Source organism: Perissodus microlepis, chromosome 18 (genome assembly GCF_051167445.1).
Source record: "Perissodus microlepis isolate ML-2025 ecotype Zambia chromosome 18, ASM5116744v1, whole genome shotgun sequence".
Taxonomy (NCBI): domain Eukaryota; kingdom Metazoa; phylum Chordata; class Actinopteri; order Cichliformes; family Cichlidae; genus Perissodus; species Perissodus microlepis.
The window spans coordinates 36,365,352-36,386,832 of NC_140478.1; the positions used below are offsets into that span (position 1 = coordinate 36,365,352).

The 21,481-nt window shown below is 41.8% G+C and overlaps 1 protein-coding gene across 1 annotated transcript; it reads left to right on the forward strand.

Moving 5' to 3' along the window:
- The first annotated feature begins 17,865 nt into the window (after positions 1-17,865).
- LOC146368886 (uncharacterized) lies at positions 17,866-21,481 on the forward strand. The gene is made up of 4 exons (XM_084913068.1): positions 17,866-18,264; positions 18,369-18,567; positions 18,667-18,757; positions 20,959-21,481. The coding sequence occupies exons 1-4, from the start codon at positions 18,110-18,112 to the stop codon at positions 21,159-21,161; spliced, it is 648 nt and encodes a 215-aa protein (XP_084769194.1). The 5' UTR covers positions 17,866-18,109; the 3' UTR covers positions 21,162-21,481.

The following is a 21,481-nucleotide window of genomic DNA, read 5'->3' on the forward strand; positions in this document are numbered from 1 at the left end:
CCGTCTGGAGTACTTACAGACGATCCAGTAACTTTTATTCGAGTTCGACGGTGATCCTTGAAATCCATATATCCAACATATCCATTAATGAAGGATTATTCCTTTGTCCACGGGCAGGTTTTTTACTTTTTGTAGTGGCAATTCCTTTTGTTTGACAAACCAAACATCCCACAGTTAAAGGTCCACAAGCCACTGCTGCACTGAGATAATATTTCGTACGCAGGCAAAAGAAGTCCACTGTCCAAACTTTAAAGTTGCGTTTTTATGGTTTATTTTATCCAGTTTGGCAAGCAATAACAAGATCCATTTTTAGTTACTTCCTGCTGCTTCTCCTGCTCTAGTAAAAAACCATAGGCCCACCCCAGTGCATGCTGGTCCTATACCAGTGTCTTTATTTATAGAAACAAAATGGCCCTACAGCTTTTACTGACTAATTTAACAAGGTAACATCAAACAAACAAAACATTGAAAGAAATATTAACCTACAAATAAACTTGTAAATAAACCCCAAAATATAAGTAAACTAACAACAAACTTTAACTAATTTCAAAATAATAAAAAATAAGAACAAATAGCTCCAACAGAAGTTATTGCTGCAGACTGAAGGTTCTGTAAACTACTCAGTCATAGAATGATTACGATATTGAACTAAAACAAATGCCTGAATCCTAAATTGTGGATATCCTATTGTGGTGATCTGAAATGTAACACTAAATGTGATTAAAACACTAAAACTCTGGACTCCGGGGCTGAACGACCGCGGGGATCACCAGCCCGAGGAAAACACAAAATACACATGACTCCGTGAGAAAGACAATTCATTCTTGAATGAAGACGTTGATCAGACACATTTAAAATGTAGCCAATTGTGTTTATTATTAAATTATTAAGGAAATAGAAAAGCGGGGGAATAGAAAAGGGGGGAGGGGTGGGGGGTAAAGAAGAGGGTAAAGGAAAGGGATAGAAAGGAGGAAAGAGATAGAGGAGAGAGAACCCCAACTATGCCCTCTGAGCAAGCACTGGGTGCGACAGTGGATAGGAACAACTCCCTTTAAAGGAAGAAACCTATGACAGAACCAGGCTCTAGAGGGGGCAGTCAACTGTCGGGACTGGTTGGGGGGTGAGGGTGAAAGAGAAAGGGGGGGTGGGGGGGAGATGGGACAGGTGTTAGGAGTTAAGGTGAAAATTACGATGCAACGGTGGAGGAGGAAGACGGGGTGACATCAGCAGAAGGAAAAGTAGAAAAAGTAGAAAAAGCAGGAGTGCTCTTTCTCCAGAAGAAGCGGAAGCGTTTTTTCTTCTTTTCCATCATCTTTTCCACGAGCACTTTTTTCTCTAGGATGAGGGTTCGTAACTCATCAATTGTTTGTGTATTTTCCTTCTCGAGTTTCCTGCATGTTGTCTCCACTTCTTCTAATTTGGCTTGTTTTTCTTCGAGCCTTTCTTTCAGTTCTTTACATTTGGCCTCCTGCATAAGCTTTGCCTCGTGCATCTCTGTATAACTGTGTTGTAATTTGTTGTGTGCGTCTTGTAGCTGCTGACTTCTCTCGAGTTCTTGAAGTGTACACTGCAGGTCTTTGCTTGTTTTCTCTAGTTGCTGCTTTAACATCTGCACCTCAGTGTTTTTGCACTTCAAGTTGTTGGAAAGTTTCTCCAGTTCTGTGTTTTTTCTCAGCATGTCACTGAGCTTACTCTGCATCTCTGAGCATTGTTTTTGCACTTTTTTCTTTTCCCCCTCCAGCTCAGTTGTTTTGGAGTTCAGTTTGTTATAACGGTCTTGCAGTTGTTGGTTTTTCCTCTCAAAGTTCTGGAGAATTTGTTTATCTTTTTTCTGCTTTATTTCCCGTTGTTCTTTGTCTTGAAGCAGCTCTTGATATTTGTGCAGCGTTTCATCAAGCTTTACCTGCTGCGCTCCGTATTTTTCCTGCATGCCTCTCTGGTTTATGTCCAGTTTTTCTTTCTCTTCAAGGATTTCTTTATTTTTTTGCAGAGCTTCATCAAGCATTACTTGCAAACCTTGGTTGTGTTTCTTGATGTTCTGAAGCTCACAATCCAGATCTTTCTGTTTCGTGTCATGCTGTTCTTTGTCTTGTAGGAAATCCTTATTTCTTTGCACTGTTTTATCAAGCTTTATTTTCAGCGCGGTGTATTTTTCCTCCACGCCTTCAAGCTTGGAGTCCGTTTCTTTCTTTTTAATTTCTAGTTGCTTTTTTTCTTGAAGCAACTCTTTATTTTTGTTCAGTGTTTTTTCAAGCTTTGCCTGAAGTCCTTTGTGCTTTTCCTCCATGCCTTGCAGTTTGCGCTGCTTTATGTCCATTTGTTCTTTTTCTTGGAGGAGTTCTTGATTTTTTTGCAGAGCTTCATCAAGCTTTATTTGCAAGGCTTCCTTGTGTTTCTCGCTGTCCTGAAGCTTGCAATCCATATCTTCCTTTTTCATGGTCTGTTGCGCTTTCTTTTGAAGAAACTCAACCCTTCCTTTCAGCACTTTTTGATTTATCTCAGTGCCTTGGAGTTTTATGACCAGTTGTTTCTTCTCTTGGAGGAGTTCTTGATTTTTTTGCAGAGCTTCATCCAGCTTTACTTGCAGCTCCTGAATCTTTTTTTCCCTCTCTTTCTCGTTTTTCTTCTGTTGGAGGATTTCTTCTGTTGGTTTTTCTTGTACTTTATTAAGCTTTGCTTGGAGCTCAAAGTTCCTCCCCCGCATGTCTAGGAGTTCCATTTCTTTCTCCTTTTGAATATCCTCCTTATCAAGAAGCTGTTTGAACAGTCTATCTACTTCGGCGGTCCTTCTCTCACAGTGCTCTCTCAGTTTGATAATCTCCGCTCGTTGTTTAAAAAAACTTTCCCAGATGTAATTGGTGTACTCTGGCTGGGGCGGGTGTCGCGTATTGTGATTGCTCATGAGATTTTGCTCATGCATTTCTTCCGAGCACATCTTCTGCAGTTGAGTATCGTCTTCTCGATTGCAAAGAGGAGCGCTGGGCTTTACGTTTTCTCTTTTTTTCTGTTTTCTTGGAGACATGTTGGAATCTGTTAACAGTGACTCTGAAAAGGATCCCAAAAAAAGGCTTCTCTGGCGAACGTTTAAATGCTGCACACATAAATGCTGCGAATAACGGACTGAAAGTTCTTGCGTCTCACCCCTATTTAAGGGTTTTAGGATCAAAGGATCAAAGGATCACAGTGGTGGTAAGATTCTAAATGTGTGTGACATCACGATTCTGTAAGCCAATGAGGTGGTCACATGACATTTGTGAGAGGGCATTCTTTACTTGGACAAATTATCAATAAGCTTTCAATACCAGTAACCATGGTGACAGTATAATTGTTTATTGTGTTGAACAATAAACAATTATATTGACAATTATATGTGTCCAGTATGTTGGCTGATTTTCTTTTACTTTTTGCATATGAAAATAAAAGCTGGGCTGATTTTAACACCATTACAAGAAGTGTTGTTAATTATTCTTTTTGAATCATAATCAGGTTACCACAAATTGTTTTTTAATTTAGTAGAACTTGAAATGTTTGTCAGTGGGTAAACAATTCATAATGCAAAGTCAGAAACATCAAGTTATTCTTAGTACTGCATACTTGCAATACATAAGTTGTCCTAACAGTCATGTAGGGCATCCGTAGTTCAGGGGGTCGGGAAGCTCATCTTGTAACTGGATGTAATATTAGCAGACAGAGGGTTTGATGTTGCAGAATCTTTGGAGTTGTACCATGCTGAATTGAAGAGCCCAACTTTCACCAAAGGAAAGAACTAACTGGCCCCTAGATTGCCCAATCAAATCTCTTAATGCCACCAGCCCTCCCCTACCTTCACTGTGTGCTCAGCTTGTAGAAAAGAGTTGAGTGTGGAAGAAATGGCAAAAATGTGGAGCTGAAAAGCTAAGAGAGAAAAAGAAATTATATATAAACCAACGTGTCAAATTAATGGACATGTTAGTTATTGGAGTTCTGGCTGCATTTTATATATCTATATTGTGTCCTTTTTATAATAAATAATAAAAAACATTATTTATCCTCACTGTATGAACATTGTTGGAGTCCTTGAAGTCTCGTCATGTTGAAGTTACTCATGTGATGTGATGTTGTTATAATGATCCAGCTGGTGTGCAGCCATCATATTAGAGTTCTCTTTCTTCTTCTGATTTTATACAATTTTTCTGTGATGGTGTCACATTTACAGTGGTCGCAACAATTGCACCTATAGGACCCTGAAAAACTGGTGCACAGACTTCAGAGTCTAATAAGTGTCACCACTGTAACCACTGCATAATGCAAACCATGACACGAGTTTAGTCTTGGTGTGAAACTCATTTTGGTTCATAGACACCAATCTGACCTTAAGTGGAACAGACCCATAAAACTAATGCGTAATAAATCTGTTAATAAATAAATCCAAATTCTCCCATCATCATTCTTTGGTAGGAAGTCATAAATAGGAGTTAAATTCAGACTCGCACAGGCTCACCTCTGCACGACTGGCTTCTCCTGTAACCCTGCATGTTTCTAAGGTTTGTTTTCTTTCTTTTTTTGTTGTTGTTCTTGTGCTTTTTGTCCTCGGGTGAGGTTTGAAGTGTCTGTGTGGTGCAGCTGGTCTGGTCTGTCCAGGCTGCACCACACAGACACTTCCAATCACCACACATCAAAGTACAAAGCGTATGACGTCATCACATTCTGTGTTAGGAAGTCATATTTAGGAGTTAAATTCATTGTTCATCATACTCAAGAAATCTTTCTGTTATCTTGATTAACTTATCCCAACATTGTCAATCAGACTAAGTGATCACATGACGCTAGTTATCAACTCTATAAGGTAACCCAGGGTTTCCCATTTTAGCTACTAGCCTGTTTACATGAAAGGGGTGGCGTTGGGGGCATCTGACCAATCACATACAGAGCAGCAGAACAGCTGACTTTACAAAGAAAGATAAAACTATAAACATGAAAAGGTTAAACACTTGTATTAATAAAGTTCAAATAGGAACTAAAAGTTCTTTTGCTGAGCTCTGTTGATGTTTACCAGTCTGGGAGAAAATACAAGCATAAATACAAAAATGGCCGTGGATATACTGGGAAAAGCATGTCGAATGATGAGCAGTGATACAGGAGACCAAGAGGAATTGCTCAGATAAGATTAAATGCTTTCATGGACGAGGACATGCTAGGAACAAGCGTTGCAGACAAAAGAAAAAAACGAGATTAATGTTTATAGAGGAATTCAAAATGTTGTGAAATTGTTCTGCAGACAAATGGGAAAAGTCAAAGAATGAAGTTGAATTTAAGAATCTAAACTGATTAGACTACTGATGCTCATCAATGGAAAGATCCTCCCACTATCCATGGCACAGCAGTCCAAAGGGATCTTTCAGGTACTTGTTGTAAAGCAGTTTTCCAGAGAACTGATTGGTAGCTAAGTGGTGATTTCATACTTGTTGATCCGTAATCTCAAACACAACCTGCTCTGAAGCAGGTTTGCTCTACAGTTTAAGTCACTATGGTGATATACTCCAGTAAGAAGTGAGCTACCTTCATAGTACCTCTGTACTCATACCTGTGTGTTTCTTTGGCATTGCTTGTAGATATGTTTTAAAATGCAGCTGCAGTGCATTTTAAAACCTTAAGGAAGCTGTTATTGATATGGTGTAGATTAGCCAACAGATTTCTTTTTTTTTTTTACCTGATGGACACAATGCAGTGTAGTAGCCCTGCCCCTCGTTATGGTTTGTTCTTCATCATTCACTCACTGTGCGTCGACATGCTGGATGTCTCCACAAACAGTTCTCTGCATGCAGAGGCAGTTTTTCTTCATTTGGAGCTTTGTGGGAGCTGAGTTCTGTTTACAGAGATGTTAATGGTCCTGTATGTGACCTGTCAGATTTTATTTATTAAACAGACCACCTTGCAGTGTAGCTTCCACGTTAGCTGAGGTTTGTTTTATTATTTGTTTTTGCTTGTTTTTTATTATTCTTGCTGATGATTTGTATTATCTAAATGTAAGGTTCATTCATATCAGTTTGCTTATTTAATTTAAATACAGTTTTTTTTTTTTGCCTTTATCTTTGTCTCCATAACTGATAGTCTCTTATATCAGATTCTGCTCATAAGATTACTTTAACATTTGAGGCCACGTTATGATTGGTTTAGGTGGCAGCACAAGCAGCTTCACTTGCATAAAATATACATATTTTTTAAATAACATCTGAAGTAATTTAATGAGGAATGAGTCATCCAGTTCAGCTCTGGTATTATGATAATATAATATGTGCTTCAGTCTTAAACAAGCACAGAATTTAATGAGCTGCTTCTTCCCGACTCCCTGATTTCTGCACAGCTGGATTATTGTACCAAAGAAACTGTTTCTGTAATATTTCTGTGAAATATAGTAATCCACTAAAACCCAGTGAGTGTTGGTTAGCTAAGATTTGTTTTTGTTCTTGATGGAATCGAAACACTCAGAAACGTCATTAATATTCGCTTGTCCTGCTGCAGACTTTTCTATCCAATCTAACAGTGAGAGCGAGCATGTGGTGCCCCACCCACTGGCTACAGGCCACATATTTCTGCAGATAAAGGCACCACCGTATTTGCCTTTATTCCGATGAAATGTCCTCTAAAGGACGCCCACACAATTGATGAGAAGTCAGAGACCAGATGCCGATATTGTAATTCCATTAGAAAAAAGGCTGCACTTAAGTAGGGAAGATATGTGTAGGGTTTTTAAGGCCATTGCAGTCCCAAATGGAGGCAGATGGGGTATGTGAAGTTCAATATCTGTGGGCTGAGCACCCTGATACCACAACTCAAGATTTCTGTTTCTGCGTTATCAAAGGTAGCCGGTCAGAATATTCTGGATAATCCTTCATAATTGATCAGAATTTGCCAAATAGACTTAACATGGTGTTAAGTCTGTCACATCATTTATGAAAGTCAAAGGTTAAAGTGTGATTTTCATCAAGAAGAACTTGAAAAGAGAAACTACATGACTATGACTTGACATTAGGCACAGACAGGAATGCTCAAGCGGTATTAGCTGTTTGAAGGTACATTAGGAAAATGTTGAACGTAATGCACAACAAGCACCTTATTTCCTCCACAGAAGGTTGATAATTAACCTTTAACCTCCGTCACTGTGATGTGTGAATACTTCTGCTACTTTACGAACTATTGTAATCATAAAACACTTTTAAAATCTGTATACTCCAATGATTTAAAAACAATAATACAGCAAACATTTAAAACAAATCTCATGACCAAGGGCGCTGCTGGCTTCAGGACCATGCAATAATCCATGTGTGGTTTGTATTTGTATTATAATACAGTCTGTGAGAAAGCCTTTTTTTTTATATTATTGAGAATATTGATCAACTAATTGTGATGGTGATGGTGCTCATCCGTCTTTTATCAGTCACTGCATTTTAACACAGTTTGCTCACCGTACATTCCAGTTTCTGGTCGCTGAAACCAGTCAGACCTGAGCTCCTGGGGGCCTCCCTCAGGTGAATGTTGTTTTTTAAACTTCGTACCGCTTACGAAACTTCCCCAGCAGAACAATTGGTTTCAGGTTTATTCCTGTAAAGAGTTTGTACATGATAGATAGTTGTTTTTTTTTTAAATATAGAATAGAATAGAATAGAATAGAATGCCTTTATTGTCACTATACAGTTGTACAATGACATACAGAGCATCTCCTACTCAGTGTAAACATGCTGGGGGGGGTACAGTTCTGCAGCGCTATGTACATATGGACAGTATTAACATAGGGAAAAACATATATATATATAAAATGTACAATATACAAGCCGTAAGTAATATGTAATAAATAGTGTTATGTATATACAGTTGAGTTATTGCACATAGAATTGGTATTAGATTAGATTAGATTAGATTAGATTAGATTAGATTAGATGAAACTTTATTAATCCCTTGGGTGGGTTCCTCCGGGAAATTCAGTTTCCAGTAGCAAAGCACTGAAAGAAGTTGCATGTTACAGATACATTAAGGGGAATGAGAGTAAGGATATAACCATAAATACACCATATATACACATATACACATACAGGGAGTGCAGAATTATTAGGCAAGTTGTATTTTTGAGGAATAATTTTATTATTGAACAACAACCATGTTCTCAATGAACCCAAAAAACTCATTAATATCAAAGCTGAATGTTTTTGGAAGTAGTTTTTAGTTTGTTTTTAGTTTTAGCTATTTTAGGGGGATATCTGTGTGTGCAGGTGACTATTACTGTGTATAATTATTAGGCAACTTAACAAAAAACAAATATATACCCATTTCAATTATTTATTTTCACCAGTGAAACCAATATAACATCTCCACATTCACAAATATACATTTCTGACATTCAAAAACAAAACAAAAACAAATCAGCGACCAATATAGCCACCTTTCTTTGCAAGGACACTCAAAAGCCTGCCATCCATGGATTCTGTCAGTGTTTTGATCTGTTCACCATCAACATTGCGTGCAGCAGCAACCACAGCCTCCCAGACACTGTTCAGAGAGGTGTACTGTTTTCCCTCCTTGTAAATCTCACATTTGATGATGGACCACAGGTTCTCAATGGGGTTCAGATCAGGTGAACAAGGTGGCCATGTCATTAGTTTTTCTTCTTTTATACCCTTTCTTGCCAGCCACGCTGTGGAGTACTTGGACGCGTGTGATGGAGCATTGTCCTGCATGAAAATCATGTTTTTCTTGAAGGATGCAGACTTCTTCCTGTACCACTGCTTGAAGAAGGTGTCTTCCAGAAACTGGCAGTAGGACTGGGAGTTGAGCTTGACTCCATCCTCAACCTGAAAAGGCCCCACAAGCTCATCTTTGATGATACCAGCCCAAACCAGTACTCCACCTCCACCTTGCTGGCGTCTGAGTCGGACTGGAGCTCTCTGCCTTTACCAATCCAGCCACGGGCCCATCCATCTGGCCCATCAAGACTCACTCTCATTTCATCAGTCCATAAAACCTTAGAAAAATCAGTCTTGAGATATTTCTTGGCTCAGTCTTGACGTTTCAGCTTGTGTGTCTTGTTCAGTGGTGGTCGTCTTTCAGCCTTTCTTACCTTGGCCATGTCTCTGAGTATTGCACACCTTGTGCTTTTGGGCACTCCAGTGATGTTGCAGCTCTGAAATATGGCCAAACTGGTGGCAAGTGGCATCTTGGCAGCTGCACGCTTGACTTTTCTCAGTTCATGGGCAGTTATTTTGCGCCTTGGTTTTTCCACACGCTTCTTGTGACCCTGTTGACTATTTTGAATGAAACGCTTGATTGTTCAATGATCACGCTTCAGAAGCTTTGCAGTTTTGAGACTGCTGCATCCCTCTGCAAGATATCTCACTATTTTTGACTTTTCTGAGCCTGTCAAGTCCTTCTTTTGACCCATTTTGCCAAAGGAAAGGAAGTTGCCTAATAATTATGCACACCTGATATAGGGTGTTGATGTCATTAGACCACACCCCTTCTCATTACAGAGATGCACATCACCTAATATGCTTAATTGGTAGTAGGCTTTCGAGCCTATACAGCTTGGAGTAAGACAACATGCATGAAGAGGATGATGTGGACAAAATACTCATTTGCCTAATAATTCTGCACTCCCTGTAGATAGATACAGAATATACAATATGGATAAATACAATTGCTCATTTGAGTGAGTATATTGCACAGTGATTATTGCACAGTCAAATATAAGAAAAAAGACAAAACAAAAACAAAAAACAAATATTGCAAATATTGCACAGTGTAGAGAAGCACCTACAGCTTAGTTGTTCCCGCCCTCCCTTGTCCCCCTGTTTCTCCTCCCTCTCCCCTCCAGTGAGGAGTTAAACAGTCTGATGGCGTGTGGGACAAAGGAGTTTTTAAGTCTGTTGGTTTTTGACTTTGGGAGAAGCAGCCTGTCGCTGAATAGGCTCCTCTGATTGTTTACGACCGTGTGCAGAGGATGCCCGGCATTGTTCATAATGTCCATCAGTTTCTTTAAGGTCCTCTTCTCTGCCACTGTCACCAGAGTGTCCAGCTTCATGCCGACCACATAGCCCGCCTTCCTGATTAGTTTCTCCAGCCTGGATGAGTCCTTCTTTGCTGTGCTGCTCCCCCAGCACACCACAGCATAGAAAAGGACTCCTGCGACCACTGACTGGTAAAACATCCTCAGGAGCTTCCTGCAGATGTTGAAAGACCTCAGCCTCCTGAGGAAGTACAGTCGGCTTTGGCCTTTTTTATACAGGTGCTGCGTGTTGCATGACCAGTCCAGTTTGTTGTCCACCCACAGCCCGAGGTACTTGTATGTGTTGACCACCTCCACCTCCTCTCCCTCTATCTGAACTGGCAGTGGACCTGGTCTGGACCTCCCGAAATCCACAACCAGTTCCTTGGTCTTTGAAGTGTTGAGTTGCAGGTGGTTTGTGTGACTCCATGTGACAAAGTTCCTCACCAGGCTCCTGTACTCCTCTTCCTGGTCATCCCAGATACACCCCATGATGTCTGTGTCGTCTGCAAACTTCTGAATATGGCATAATTCAGAGTTATAGCAGAAGTCAGAGGTGTACAGGGTGAAGAGAAGAGGAGACAGCACAGTTCCCTGTGGTGCTCCTGTGCTGCTGACCACAGTGTCCGAGGTGATGTCCTTCAGCCTGACGTACTGTGGTCTGTCAGTGAGGTAGTCGGAGATCCAAGCGACCAGGCAGGGGTCCACCTGCATCCTGTTTAGTTTCTCCTGGAGCAGACAGGGCCGGATTGTATTAAAGGCACTGGAAAAGTCAAGAAACAGGATCCTGACCGTGCCTTTTCCCTTGTCCAGGTGTGAGTGGGCTCTGTGTAGGAGGTACAGGATGGCATCCTCCACACCGACATCTGCCTTGTAGGCGAACTGTAGTGGGTCCTGGGCATGTTGTACCTGTGGTCAGAGGAGGTTAAGGAAGAGCCGCTCTAAAGACTTCATAAGATGTGACGTCAGTGCCACTGGTCGGAAGTCATTCAGCTCATTGAGCCGGTTCTTTTTGGGGACCGGGACGATGCAGGATGTCTTCCATAGGGTGGGCACTCTCCCCAGTCGCAGGCTGAGGTTGAAGACTCGTTGTAGCGGCTCCCCAAGTTCAGCAGCACACGCCTTTAGCATCCTAGGACACACCTTGTCTGGGCCTGCTGCCTTTCTGGGGCGAAGCTTCCTCAGTTGTCTCCTGACCTGATCCACTGTGACACTGGGAGATGATTGGAAGGGGGGGAGAGAGGCTGTGGTGCTGTTTAGAGAGGGGTTGGAGAAGGAGGAGGGGGAGGATGTCATAGTGTCAGGGAGGGGGGGAAGCGAGGGAGGTAGGAGAGTAGGGAGAGGGCTCTGTAGTAAAGGTGAGGGTGAGGGTGGGGGGGTTGTGGGCTGGTCAAACCTGTTGAAGAAGTTGTTGAGTTCGTTTGCCTTCTCCACAGTCCCCCCCACTGTGCTGTTCTTGGTGTTTTGGCCTGTGATGGTTTTCACACCATTCCAGACCTCCCTCATATTGTTCCTCTCCAACTTCTGCTCCACCTTCCTCCTGTAGGTGTCCTTTGCTTCCTTCAAGCAGCGTTTCACCTCCCGCTGTGCTGCTTTCATCTCCTCCTTCACTTTGCTCCTGGTATTGCACAGTGGTGGTCCATAGAGGAAGTGGGAAGTGGGGGGCTGTGTTATCTGTGCATGTGTGAGTTCAGGGTGGTTATCGCTTTGGGGAAGAAACTGTTTTTGAGTCTGTGGGTTTTTGTGTTGATGCACCTGTAGCGCTTCCCTGAGGGAAGCAGGCTGAACATGTTGAAGCCAGGGTGGGAGCTGTCCTTGATAATGTTTGCTGCTCTGCTGAGGCAGCGGGAGGAATAAATGTCCATCAGGGAGGGGAGAGGGCAGCCGATGATCTTTTGTGCTGTCTTGACCACACTCTGAAGCCTCACTCTATCTGCTTTGGTGCAGCTGCTGTACCATACCGTGATGCAGTAGGTTAGCAGGCTCTCAATGGACGAGCGGTAGAAGGTCAGCAGCAGGTTGGAGTTCAGCTTGTACTTCCTGAGGACTCTCAGGAAGTGCAGCCGCTGTTGGGCCTTCTTGATGACCGCTGAGATGTGGACCCTCTCCACACACTCCCCGTTGATGTAGAGGGGGGCCAAGTTGGTACTGTGTCTCCTGAAGTCAACAATGAGCTCTTTGGTTTTCTTAGTGTTCACTGCCAGGTTGTTTTCTGAACACCATGCTGCCAGCTTCAGGACTTCCTCTCTGTACTCTGCCTCGTCTCCCTTCGAGATGAGTCCGACTACCGTGGTGTCATCAGCAAACTTGATGATGAGAGTGTTGTTGTGGGTCGAACTGCAGTCGTGGGTGTAGAGAGAATACAGGAGGGGGCTCAGCACACAGCCCTGTGGGGAGCCGGTGCTCAGTGTGCGAGTGGAGGAGAGATGAGGGCCGAGTCTTACAGTCTGGGGCCGGTTTATGAGGAAATCCTTTATCCAGGCACATGTGAGAGGAGGGAGGCCAAGAGTGACCAGTTTGGTGATGAGGATGTCCGGGATGATTGTATTAAAGGCTGAGCTGTAGTCCACAAAGAGCATTCGGACGTAGCTTTGCCGCTGCTCTAGGTGACTCAGCACAGCGTGGAGGGCTGTGGCGATGGCGTCTTCTGTGGATCTGTTTGCACGGTATGCAAACTGGTGGGGGTCGAATTCTGGGGGGAGGTAATCCTTGATGTGCTGAAGGACTAGTCTCTCAAAGCATTTCATGATTACCGGTGTGAGGGCCACAGGGCGGTAATCATTCAGGCTGGAGATGGGAGACTTCTTCGGCACTGGGATGATTGTGGCTGATTTTAGACAGGATGGGATGGCTGCCTGATCCAGTGAGAGGTTGAAGAGTCTGGTGAAGATGAGGGTGAGCTGGTGTGCGCATGCTCTTAGTACCTTGCCAGGTACTCCATCTGGACCGGCCGCCTTCCTGGGTTTCACTGCTAGGAGCACACGTCTGACATCGTGCTCTGTTACAGTGAGTGGAGCGGTGCAGGAACCAGGTGAGGATGAGGATGGGAGCAGGGCTGAAGCAGATGAGTGTTGCTGTTGTGGTGTTTCAAAGCGGGCGAAGAAGCTGTTTATTTCCTCTGCCAGCTGCCCACTCGGGTTTTCTGTTTTCGCAGTGCTGCCTCTGTGGTTGATGATGTCTTGCATATCGGACACATAATCGGGAAAACACAAAAGGGAAACATTTGTCTTCTTTCTTTTTCATTTTCCCACCACTAGTTTATTACATCACAGCTTAAAACACTGATTCCAGTATTCAACTAGTTATACATCATTTCCATCCCTTCTTCTTACTGTGTTGAGCCATCAGAGATGCTTCATATTTCCATGTTTTACAGGATTGTCTGCCTAGACTCTGTCGTCATTGTGCTTAAATAGTAGTTTTGACTTTTCATGTAAATGTCAGGATAGGCAGCATCTTCTTTAACTAGTTCAAGCTGCCAAAATTAATCCAGAAATAAATTTTAATCCTTATAAAAGGCTGAAAATAATAGTTCTGAATCCAAAACAGTTAGATGTAGTTTGTTAATTTCCCTCGTTTTGTTATTACCCTAGAGTAGCTTTGGTGTATCTTTTCTCTCTCAGTTAATATTTATTATAAACATCCATCATAACAGCATATATGCAATTACTGGTCACTTTGTTAGGTACACCTTGTTTATAGCAGGTATGACCCCTGTTGCTGACAGAACTGCGTCATGAAGTCATGTTCATTAATTGTTGACTTGAATCTGCCGTTCCACCTCATCCCAAAGATGCTCTATTGGAGTACAGTGAACTCATCTTCATGTTCAAGAAACCAGTTTGAGATGATTTGAGCTGGAAGCAGCCATCAAAAAATGGGTACAGTGTGGTTATAAAGTGATAGACATGGTCAGCATTAGCTGGGCTGTGGTGGTTAAACAATGCTAAGCTGGTACTAATTGGCTCAAAGTATGCCTAGAAAATATTCTCCACACTCTCACACCGCTATCAGCAACTTGAAATGTTAATACAAGGCAAGATGTTCATTCTTTTATGTCGTTTACACCAAATTCTAACCCTACCATTTGAATGTCACAGCAGTCATCAGACCAGCAACATCTTTTCAATCTTCCGCTGTGTCCAGCTTTGGCAAGCCTGTTCAAACTGCTGCCTCAGTATTTGTTGCTCTAACTGCGGGAATTGGCACCAGCCTTGGTGTCTTTCAGAGGAACTGCTCCTGTTAGTTGTTTGCACTTCCATTCTGGATTAATTTTTCAGACCTGGAGGTTACTACTTGTAAATACGTTGGAGTCTCATACACATATTTAAATGAAAACTTGTTAGTTAACAGATTTGAAGCAGTGGAAATTGTAACCACTCAAAGACATTTAGAGCAGCGACAGGTCCCCAGCTCTAATCTGTTTCTTTGTTTTGTAAGCTGGTGCAGACCCAGGACGTGCTGCAGACATTACATCTCACGGCGGGGCTGAGCACCCTGATACCACACCTTCACTTTGGAAGAGGTGGAGTAGGTGGCTGGGGAGAGGGTGGTGCTGGGATCCCATATGTTTAAATAAAATGTCATTTAAAATTGCTTTGACTGCTGGCCCTTGCAACTCAGACGCTAATATATATGTGGATTTATCTTTTGTTGTTGTTGTTGTTGTTGTTCCTGAGTAATTAAGCTCCGGTCTGACGCATTAGACTTCCAAGGGAAGCTGCAGCCGTCAGGGAGTGCCATTGCCATATGGGAGGTGTAATTTGGCTGTAATAATTTTAAGTAGGGCAGTCTGTGTGAAAACAACATCCACATAAAAACCAGGATCCATTGCAGCGTGGCAAATGTAATTGGTTTTAATGTTGGTGCTAGCTGATTTATGTGGAAAATACTGGGTAAAGTTCAGGTTTGAATGACAGTCAATGTCCCGTATACTTTCTGGGTTTTTTTTTTTGACTGGCATTTTGTAAAGTTGAACAAGTAAATGAAAAGTATGTTAAGGATTAATAAAACAGTTGGAATAACTGCAAATGCTGAAATAATGTAATGATGCAACTGCTAGGAAGTTGAGGGTTAAATCGTTTTAGACACCATCTGCGGTGTAACTGTAATAGCTCTCTGGCATGTGAGAAGGAAGCGCCAAATGGTGAACGATATTAGTTTCAGGTGCACAGTACATACGATTGTGCTGAAGATACGTCCCATTACAAAGTGACTGAATGGTTCTTTAACAGATTTATTTTTCAGGTAATTAACAGTCATTTAAACCTGACTAAAGCCCTAAAATAGATGCATTTTGTGAACCAAAAAGACTAATTCATGTAAAACATGAAAGTCACAAGACTGTGAAACCACATCACCAGAGAAAACCTGCTGGGACCAGACTGTACAAATCACGTTTCCATCCTGCCTTTTTTTTCTGTGTATCAGAGCAGCTGACAGTTAAAGCAAAAGCACAACTGGTTTCAGTTCCTTAAACCAAAGACAGTGTAAACATGTTTAATGGTATGAGGTCCAAAAGTCATTGAAGCTAGATGATAACGGAAATCTTTTTCTGGGTCATGTGACAGTGATTTTTACAGGGTTTTTTTAGTAGAAAAGTCCAATTTAAGCTCAGTTATAAGTGAAAGAGCAATTTGAAGCTGCTCACTTCAGTACTGTAAAATAATGAGTTGCAGCTGTTGTAATCTCTTCATGCAGGAAATGGTAAGAAATGCAAACATTGATTAATTAACTCAAGAGTAAGTGAAAAGACTGATGGATTTGAGAGAAGTTTCGTTCGTTTACATGAAGAAAAAGATGTAATACAACGTTTTTTTCAGACATTGTGTTTCTGTTGGCTTCATTCGAACAATCACCATGTAGTAGAGAGTTTACTGCTGGATGTGAACAGGCTGGGATGACATCCGACACCTCAGGTGTTGCACTAGACTGTGGTGGTGACGGGAGAACTGAGCCAGAAGGTGAACGTTTTGATTTACTAGTCGATCTGCATTCCAGATCTCAGAAACGTTGAGTAGTGAAGAAATCACAGACGCAAGCGGCAGAAATGAGTTTCTCCTGAAGGGTTCAGTCTTTGAGATACGGTGAAGAGTTTGAGTGGCAACCATACAGAGAGCATCAACAACTTTGCATATATATGGTTGGTTTTGTGCATGACTAGTGGTTTGAATTAGATTTTGGGGGGGTTGTGTTGTGCTTGTTTTTTTGTTTGTTTTGTGTTTTGTTTTGTTTTGTTTTTAGCTCTGCTCTCAGAAACCAGAAACATAAACACTCTTAGCACTGCAAAGCCCAAAGATCTCTAAAAGCTTTGTATTATGAACAAATCGTTATAAAATCTAACTCAACAATGTAAATCCACAGCCTGATGGAGCTTATTCTGCTTTACTATGTTGTTCAAAAAAAGAAGCAGACGATTGTCAGAATTTTTATTATGTCTACAAAGACTTAGATGCTTTAGAAAATCGCTGAGGTTTACTCCCTGAGAGGAGATTGCCATTTCTTTACCTTCTTCATCTTCTTTTCTACAGATGCAGTGATGCTTTTAACCTCCACACAGTGACTCCACATCATCAACACCAGCCTCGCTTCCAGCTCCAATGATCTTCCACCTCTGACTCTTTCCTAAAATTGACCAGTAGGTGGGGCCAGCCCTGCCCAGGTGGGGTGGCCAGCGATGGAAGGCCGACGTGGTGGAGGCAGCAGCAGCGGTAGCTACTCACAGATCCCTGTCAGAACAGGCATGGGGTCTGTCAACTCCCCGGCCGTTTCTGTGAGATTGGAGGCGTACGACATCGGAGAGAAGAAATGCATCTCGGATGTGAGGAGGACTTTCTGCCTCTTTGTCACCTTTGACCTCTTGTTCATCACCATGCTCTGGATCATAGAACTCAATGTAAGTCTGTGTTTGTAGTGGCTGTGACAGCAGTTTTGTTTTTTTATTAGATATCTGTAGTAATAAAGTTTTTACAGCAATGTAAAACCACACGAGATTAAGATATATCACCAGACAGTGAGCCTTTTTGACTGAGTCAGCCTACTCGGGAGAAATTTATTGGATGCATCTGCTGTCTTCTATGTATTTTGCTCAAGAAAAAACTAAAACTGAAGATGATTTTATTATTTCCCAGAGATTAAAGGGTTATTTAAAAGTAAAGTTAAACAAAGTCAGGAAAGATAAAACGCTAGTATTGAAGTTTTTAAAAAACTCCAAAGTAGGTGAAGCCGTTAAAAGGCCAGGCTCAGAGCCTTTGGTTTTGCTTTTTTGTGGAAAAACATTTATTGTTCTTTTAGAGCAGGGGTGTCAAACTCAAATACACAGTGGGCCAAAATTCAAAACTGGAACAAAGTCGCGGGCTAACGTTAATATTTATTGAAATATATTTATTCCTCCAGATATAAGAATGAATCTTTTCTTATGGACTCAAACACGTTTTGCTGAAAAACTGAATATGGAACAAGCAAAGCTTAATACTAAACAATATATATATTAGCTGTATAATACCAGTAGGCCAGCTCTGATAGTAATTTGGTATGTATTCGCGGGCCAAATGTAAGTAGGCTGCGGGCCAAATTTGGCCCGCGGGCCAGAGTTTGACACCTATGTTCTACAGCGTCTCTGAAACCATGACTCTCCTCCACAGAGTCCAGACCACATTCACTCAGCCGCTCTATGCTGGACTGTTGGTGTACCTGCTGGATAGAGGTGAAAACACAAACCAAACAATGGCTCTTTCATCTGTTTCACAGCATGCACGGGAACTGGAAACTCGAAGGGAGGCAGAGGAGAGAGAGCGGAGGAAGCAGAGGGAGGTGCAGATGGAACTGGAAAGACAGCTAAAAGAGGCTGAGATGGTAAAAAAAAAGTTTTCCACTTGACACCAATTATGTACAGAGTCTTTTCTCCTTGACTTTGATCTTTGAGAACTGCAGCAAAATGTTGACTGTCATTATAAAATTCACACCTAGTCTTTAATGATTTGGAAAAATGGTTATGACAGTCCAGGAAAAGGTGATTCAGGAATAGGTCAGTTTATACCGCTCTGTTGGTGCATCTGTTTATGTAGCTGTGTGTGTGCATAGATAAAAGACAGCATGCAGGCTGAGATGCAGGTGAAGGAAAAGGAGGCTGAACAACAGAAGAAGAGGATCAGGGAGCTGGAGCTGACACAGCAGCAGCTGGAAGTTGCCCTTAATATGGAGATCCAGGCTCGGCTGGAGGAGGAGAGGGCCAGACTGGAGCTTGAGCGGTAACAATGGATTTCTAACTTATTTTATTTGTGATGGAGATCTGATATATCCATGAGAAGTATTAACATTTTCAGTTGCTTCTTCCCTTTTTCCCCTCCTTCAGGTTGCTGCAGGCTGAAGATGAAAAGAAGAAACATTTCCAGCTCCTCCAGGAGCAGCAACGTACAATGCAAAACCTCAGCCCCATACAGGAGCTGTCAGATGGCAGTCCCGATGAGGACACCCCCTCAGCCCTCAACTCTGCCTCTCAGGAGCTCCAGGATCTGCAGGCATCTCGCCAAAGAAGCCACCAGCGTCTGGAGGTGAACAAGTTTGTTTTGACTGGCTTTGTGAGCAGCATCGTATTTAGTGCTCTTCTAAAACAACACTGATGAGGATGCCTGCATGATTTTTGTTTCCAGGAGGTTCAGGAGAGGCTGAGGAATGCCAGTCAACATGTACGGCACTGGAACATCCAGCTGAACCGACTGATGACCCCCATTACTCCTGCAGGTGCCGTATTCACTTTGCCTCTTTGCAGCACAGACTTCTGGAACAGAGTGTTAGTATAGTTAATAACAGTGTAGACCATATAATCTGTCAGATAATTGCATTAAAATGCTACAAAAGGCACCTACCCCCAAACATGTCAAGAGATTCATTCAGTGACTTGAATGAAAGAATCTGACTCACCTCAAGTTAATTAAAATTAAAACTAAATCTTATTATGATTTAAACACGGAAATCTTAAAACGAAAAATAACCGCATGCACAGTTGTTACAGGCTGCAAACATGTTTTATACTGCTTTGAAGTCTGGGACAGCATCATAAGAGGCATAACTGATCTCACCGTAGTCCCATGAAGACTCAAGATGAGTGTTTTCACGACTGCCATTTTGGTGTTTTGAAATCAGGCATGATGAATGAAGGGAAGAACTGTCTGTTAAGGTTCTCAGTCGTTCAGGTCATCGTAGTCTAAGGAGCTTGGAAAGAAAAGCATCTGGACTTCTTTAAGTTTCTTGAAGAGCGTTTCACCTCTCATTCAAGAAGCTTCTTCAGTTCTCTGAAGAAATTCTGAACTGAAGAAGCTTCTCAGATGAGAGGTGAAACATCTTCAAGAAACTTAAAGAAGTCCAGATGCTTTTCTTTCCAAGCTCCTTAGACTGTAGTTAAACTTCACACACTGGACTTGTCAGTCACACATCCTTCGCCAGTAGGCATTCCCAGAATGATCTTTCCCCTTCTGACGCTTAGAATGACCAAATATGTGCAAAATGGACAATTCAACATGCCACCATGTCAGTCTTTTATTAAATATGACATGAAACAAATGACTGAGCCATTAAATTTGTCACAAAGGTGTTCACCTAATTCCAGGCAAATGGAATAGACTTCTATGGGACCATAAGTCTTTTTGCACTTTGACATTTGTTTTACTTTTCAGATCTGTAACCTATAACTTTTATACTGTATGTGTTTTGATCATAGCAGTCTACGGGGACTTACTTACTTTTAGCACGTTTAGCAGTTGATGTTGGCTTCTTTTTCAGTACTGGAGCTTCCTGCTCATTGAAGACTTTTCTAAAAGGAAATGCTTAATCCAAAATGGCGTTTTAAGGGCTTGGATTAATGTCAATTTCAGCAAATATTCTTTCTTATGTTAAAAGAACATGGATCTCTGTCAGTGATAACTTCTGACTTTATAACTCAAATTTTAAGAGAGAGCTTCACTGCTAAGCTCTCATCTGTGTGGGTGTCACGGTTCGCTTGAGGACTCACACGCAGGACTCAGAGGCACAGTCAGTATTTATTACAGTTCCACCAGGTGTATATACAAACAGTGCAGGGGATAGTGCTATATACAAAGCGGTGACAGGGAAAAGGCTCCGGGGAAATCCAGGTAGGGAAAAGACACTTGCTCCTCTTCTGACTCTCTCTCCAAACACTCACACAAAAAGGGAATCCGCTCGGGGAATGCAGAGTCGGGTCCAGGGCATCTATGTACAGAAGGAAACACACGTTAGAGGTTTTGCACAGGGAAGCAAAAGAGAACTTGCTCAGAGCCGGGCTGCACTGACGCGAGTCACACACAACGATCCAGCGATGAGTAGAAGCCACTCCCTGGCTTAAATGCTGGCTGCACTGATGAGGCCCAGGTGTTTCCTCTTCAGAGGGGCGTGGGCCGAGGGCGTGAACCCACCATGAGTTCCGCCCTGGCGAGAGAGCGAGAGAGAGAGCAAGAGCAAGAGAGAGAGAGAGCAAGAGAGAGAACACTACTAGTCAGCGGCCTGCTGATCCCCTGGCCGTGACAGTGGGGTTCAAATCCCTTATTCAGATTAAGATTTTATGTGACATTACATTGGCAAAAATTAAATGTACTTGAATAATGTGAGTATTGGAGTAAGTACTTGAGTAATTTTTGAATAACTTTAATTTTGTAATGTGCATATTTTATGAATAATGATGTTTCAATACTTTAATCTACTGAATAAGTAAGAATTAGACTTAATAATCTTTTTACTTTAAAAAGGGAAATTGTGTACAATCTTTTATTCTCCAAAATGCACATAATAAAAATGTTTTGGGGAATGTATATGCTTTTTAAAAACCAATTGCTTCTTACCTGATGCATGCTATAACTTTCAGCAAAACTGAACTAAAATTTGTTAACAAGCTTACCAAATAAGAAATGTTTTGTGAATTTTCTTTGCAGAGCGACTGGAAAGCCGGCTGTTATCAAAGCCCACATGCCCTAAAAAGGAGGGCGCGCTGGCCAGTAATGAGTTCATCACTAAGTTTAAGATAAGAGTTGATCAGAATAGAGGCGATGATGAAAGTCTGGAGCATCAGTTGGAGGCTGCCAACCTGTCTGATGAATCGTTCGAGGCCCAGACAGAAGTCAACGGACAAATATGATCACAGACATTTTAAAAACGCGAGTTGAGAGTTAAGGGGGAAAAATATTGTAATAAGTATATATTTGAATTGCACACTAAGATATAAAGTGATGGCAGCGAGCACAGTGTTGCAGGATTTAATTAAAAACACATCTGACTAAGACCAACTGAAATTTAGAGTTGTGTATAATAAAGTTTATTCATGATTAATAAAACAAATCTGTAATATTTTTCTTTCTCTTTTGTCCATTTGAATCTCGCTACAGCTTAAATAAAAGAAAAGAATGTGTTTTGAATAAATCAAACTCTATTCTCTCTTTTTCTTTCTTTCTTTTTTTC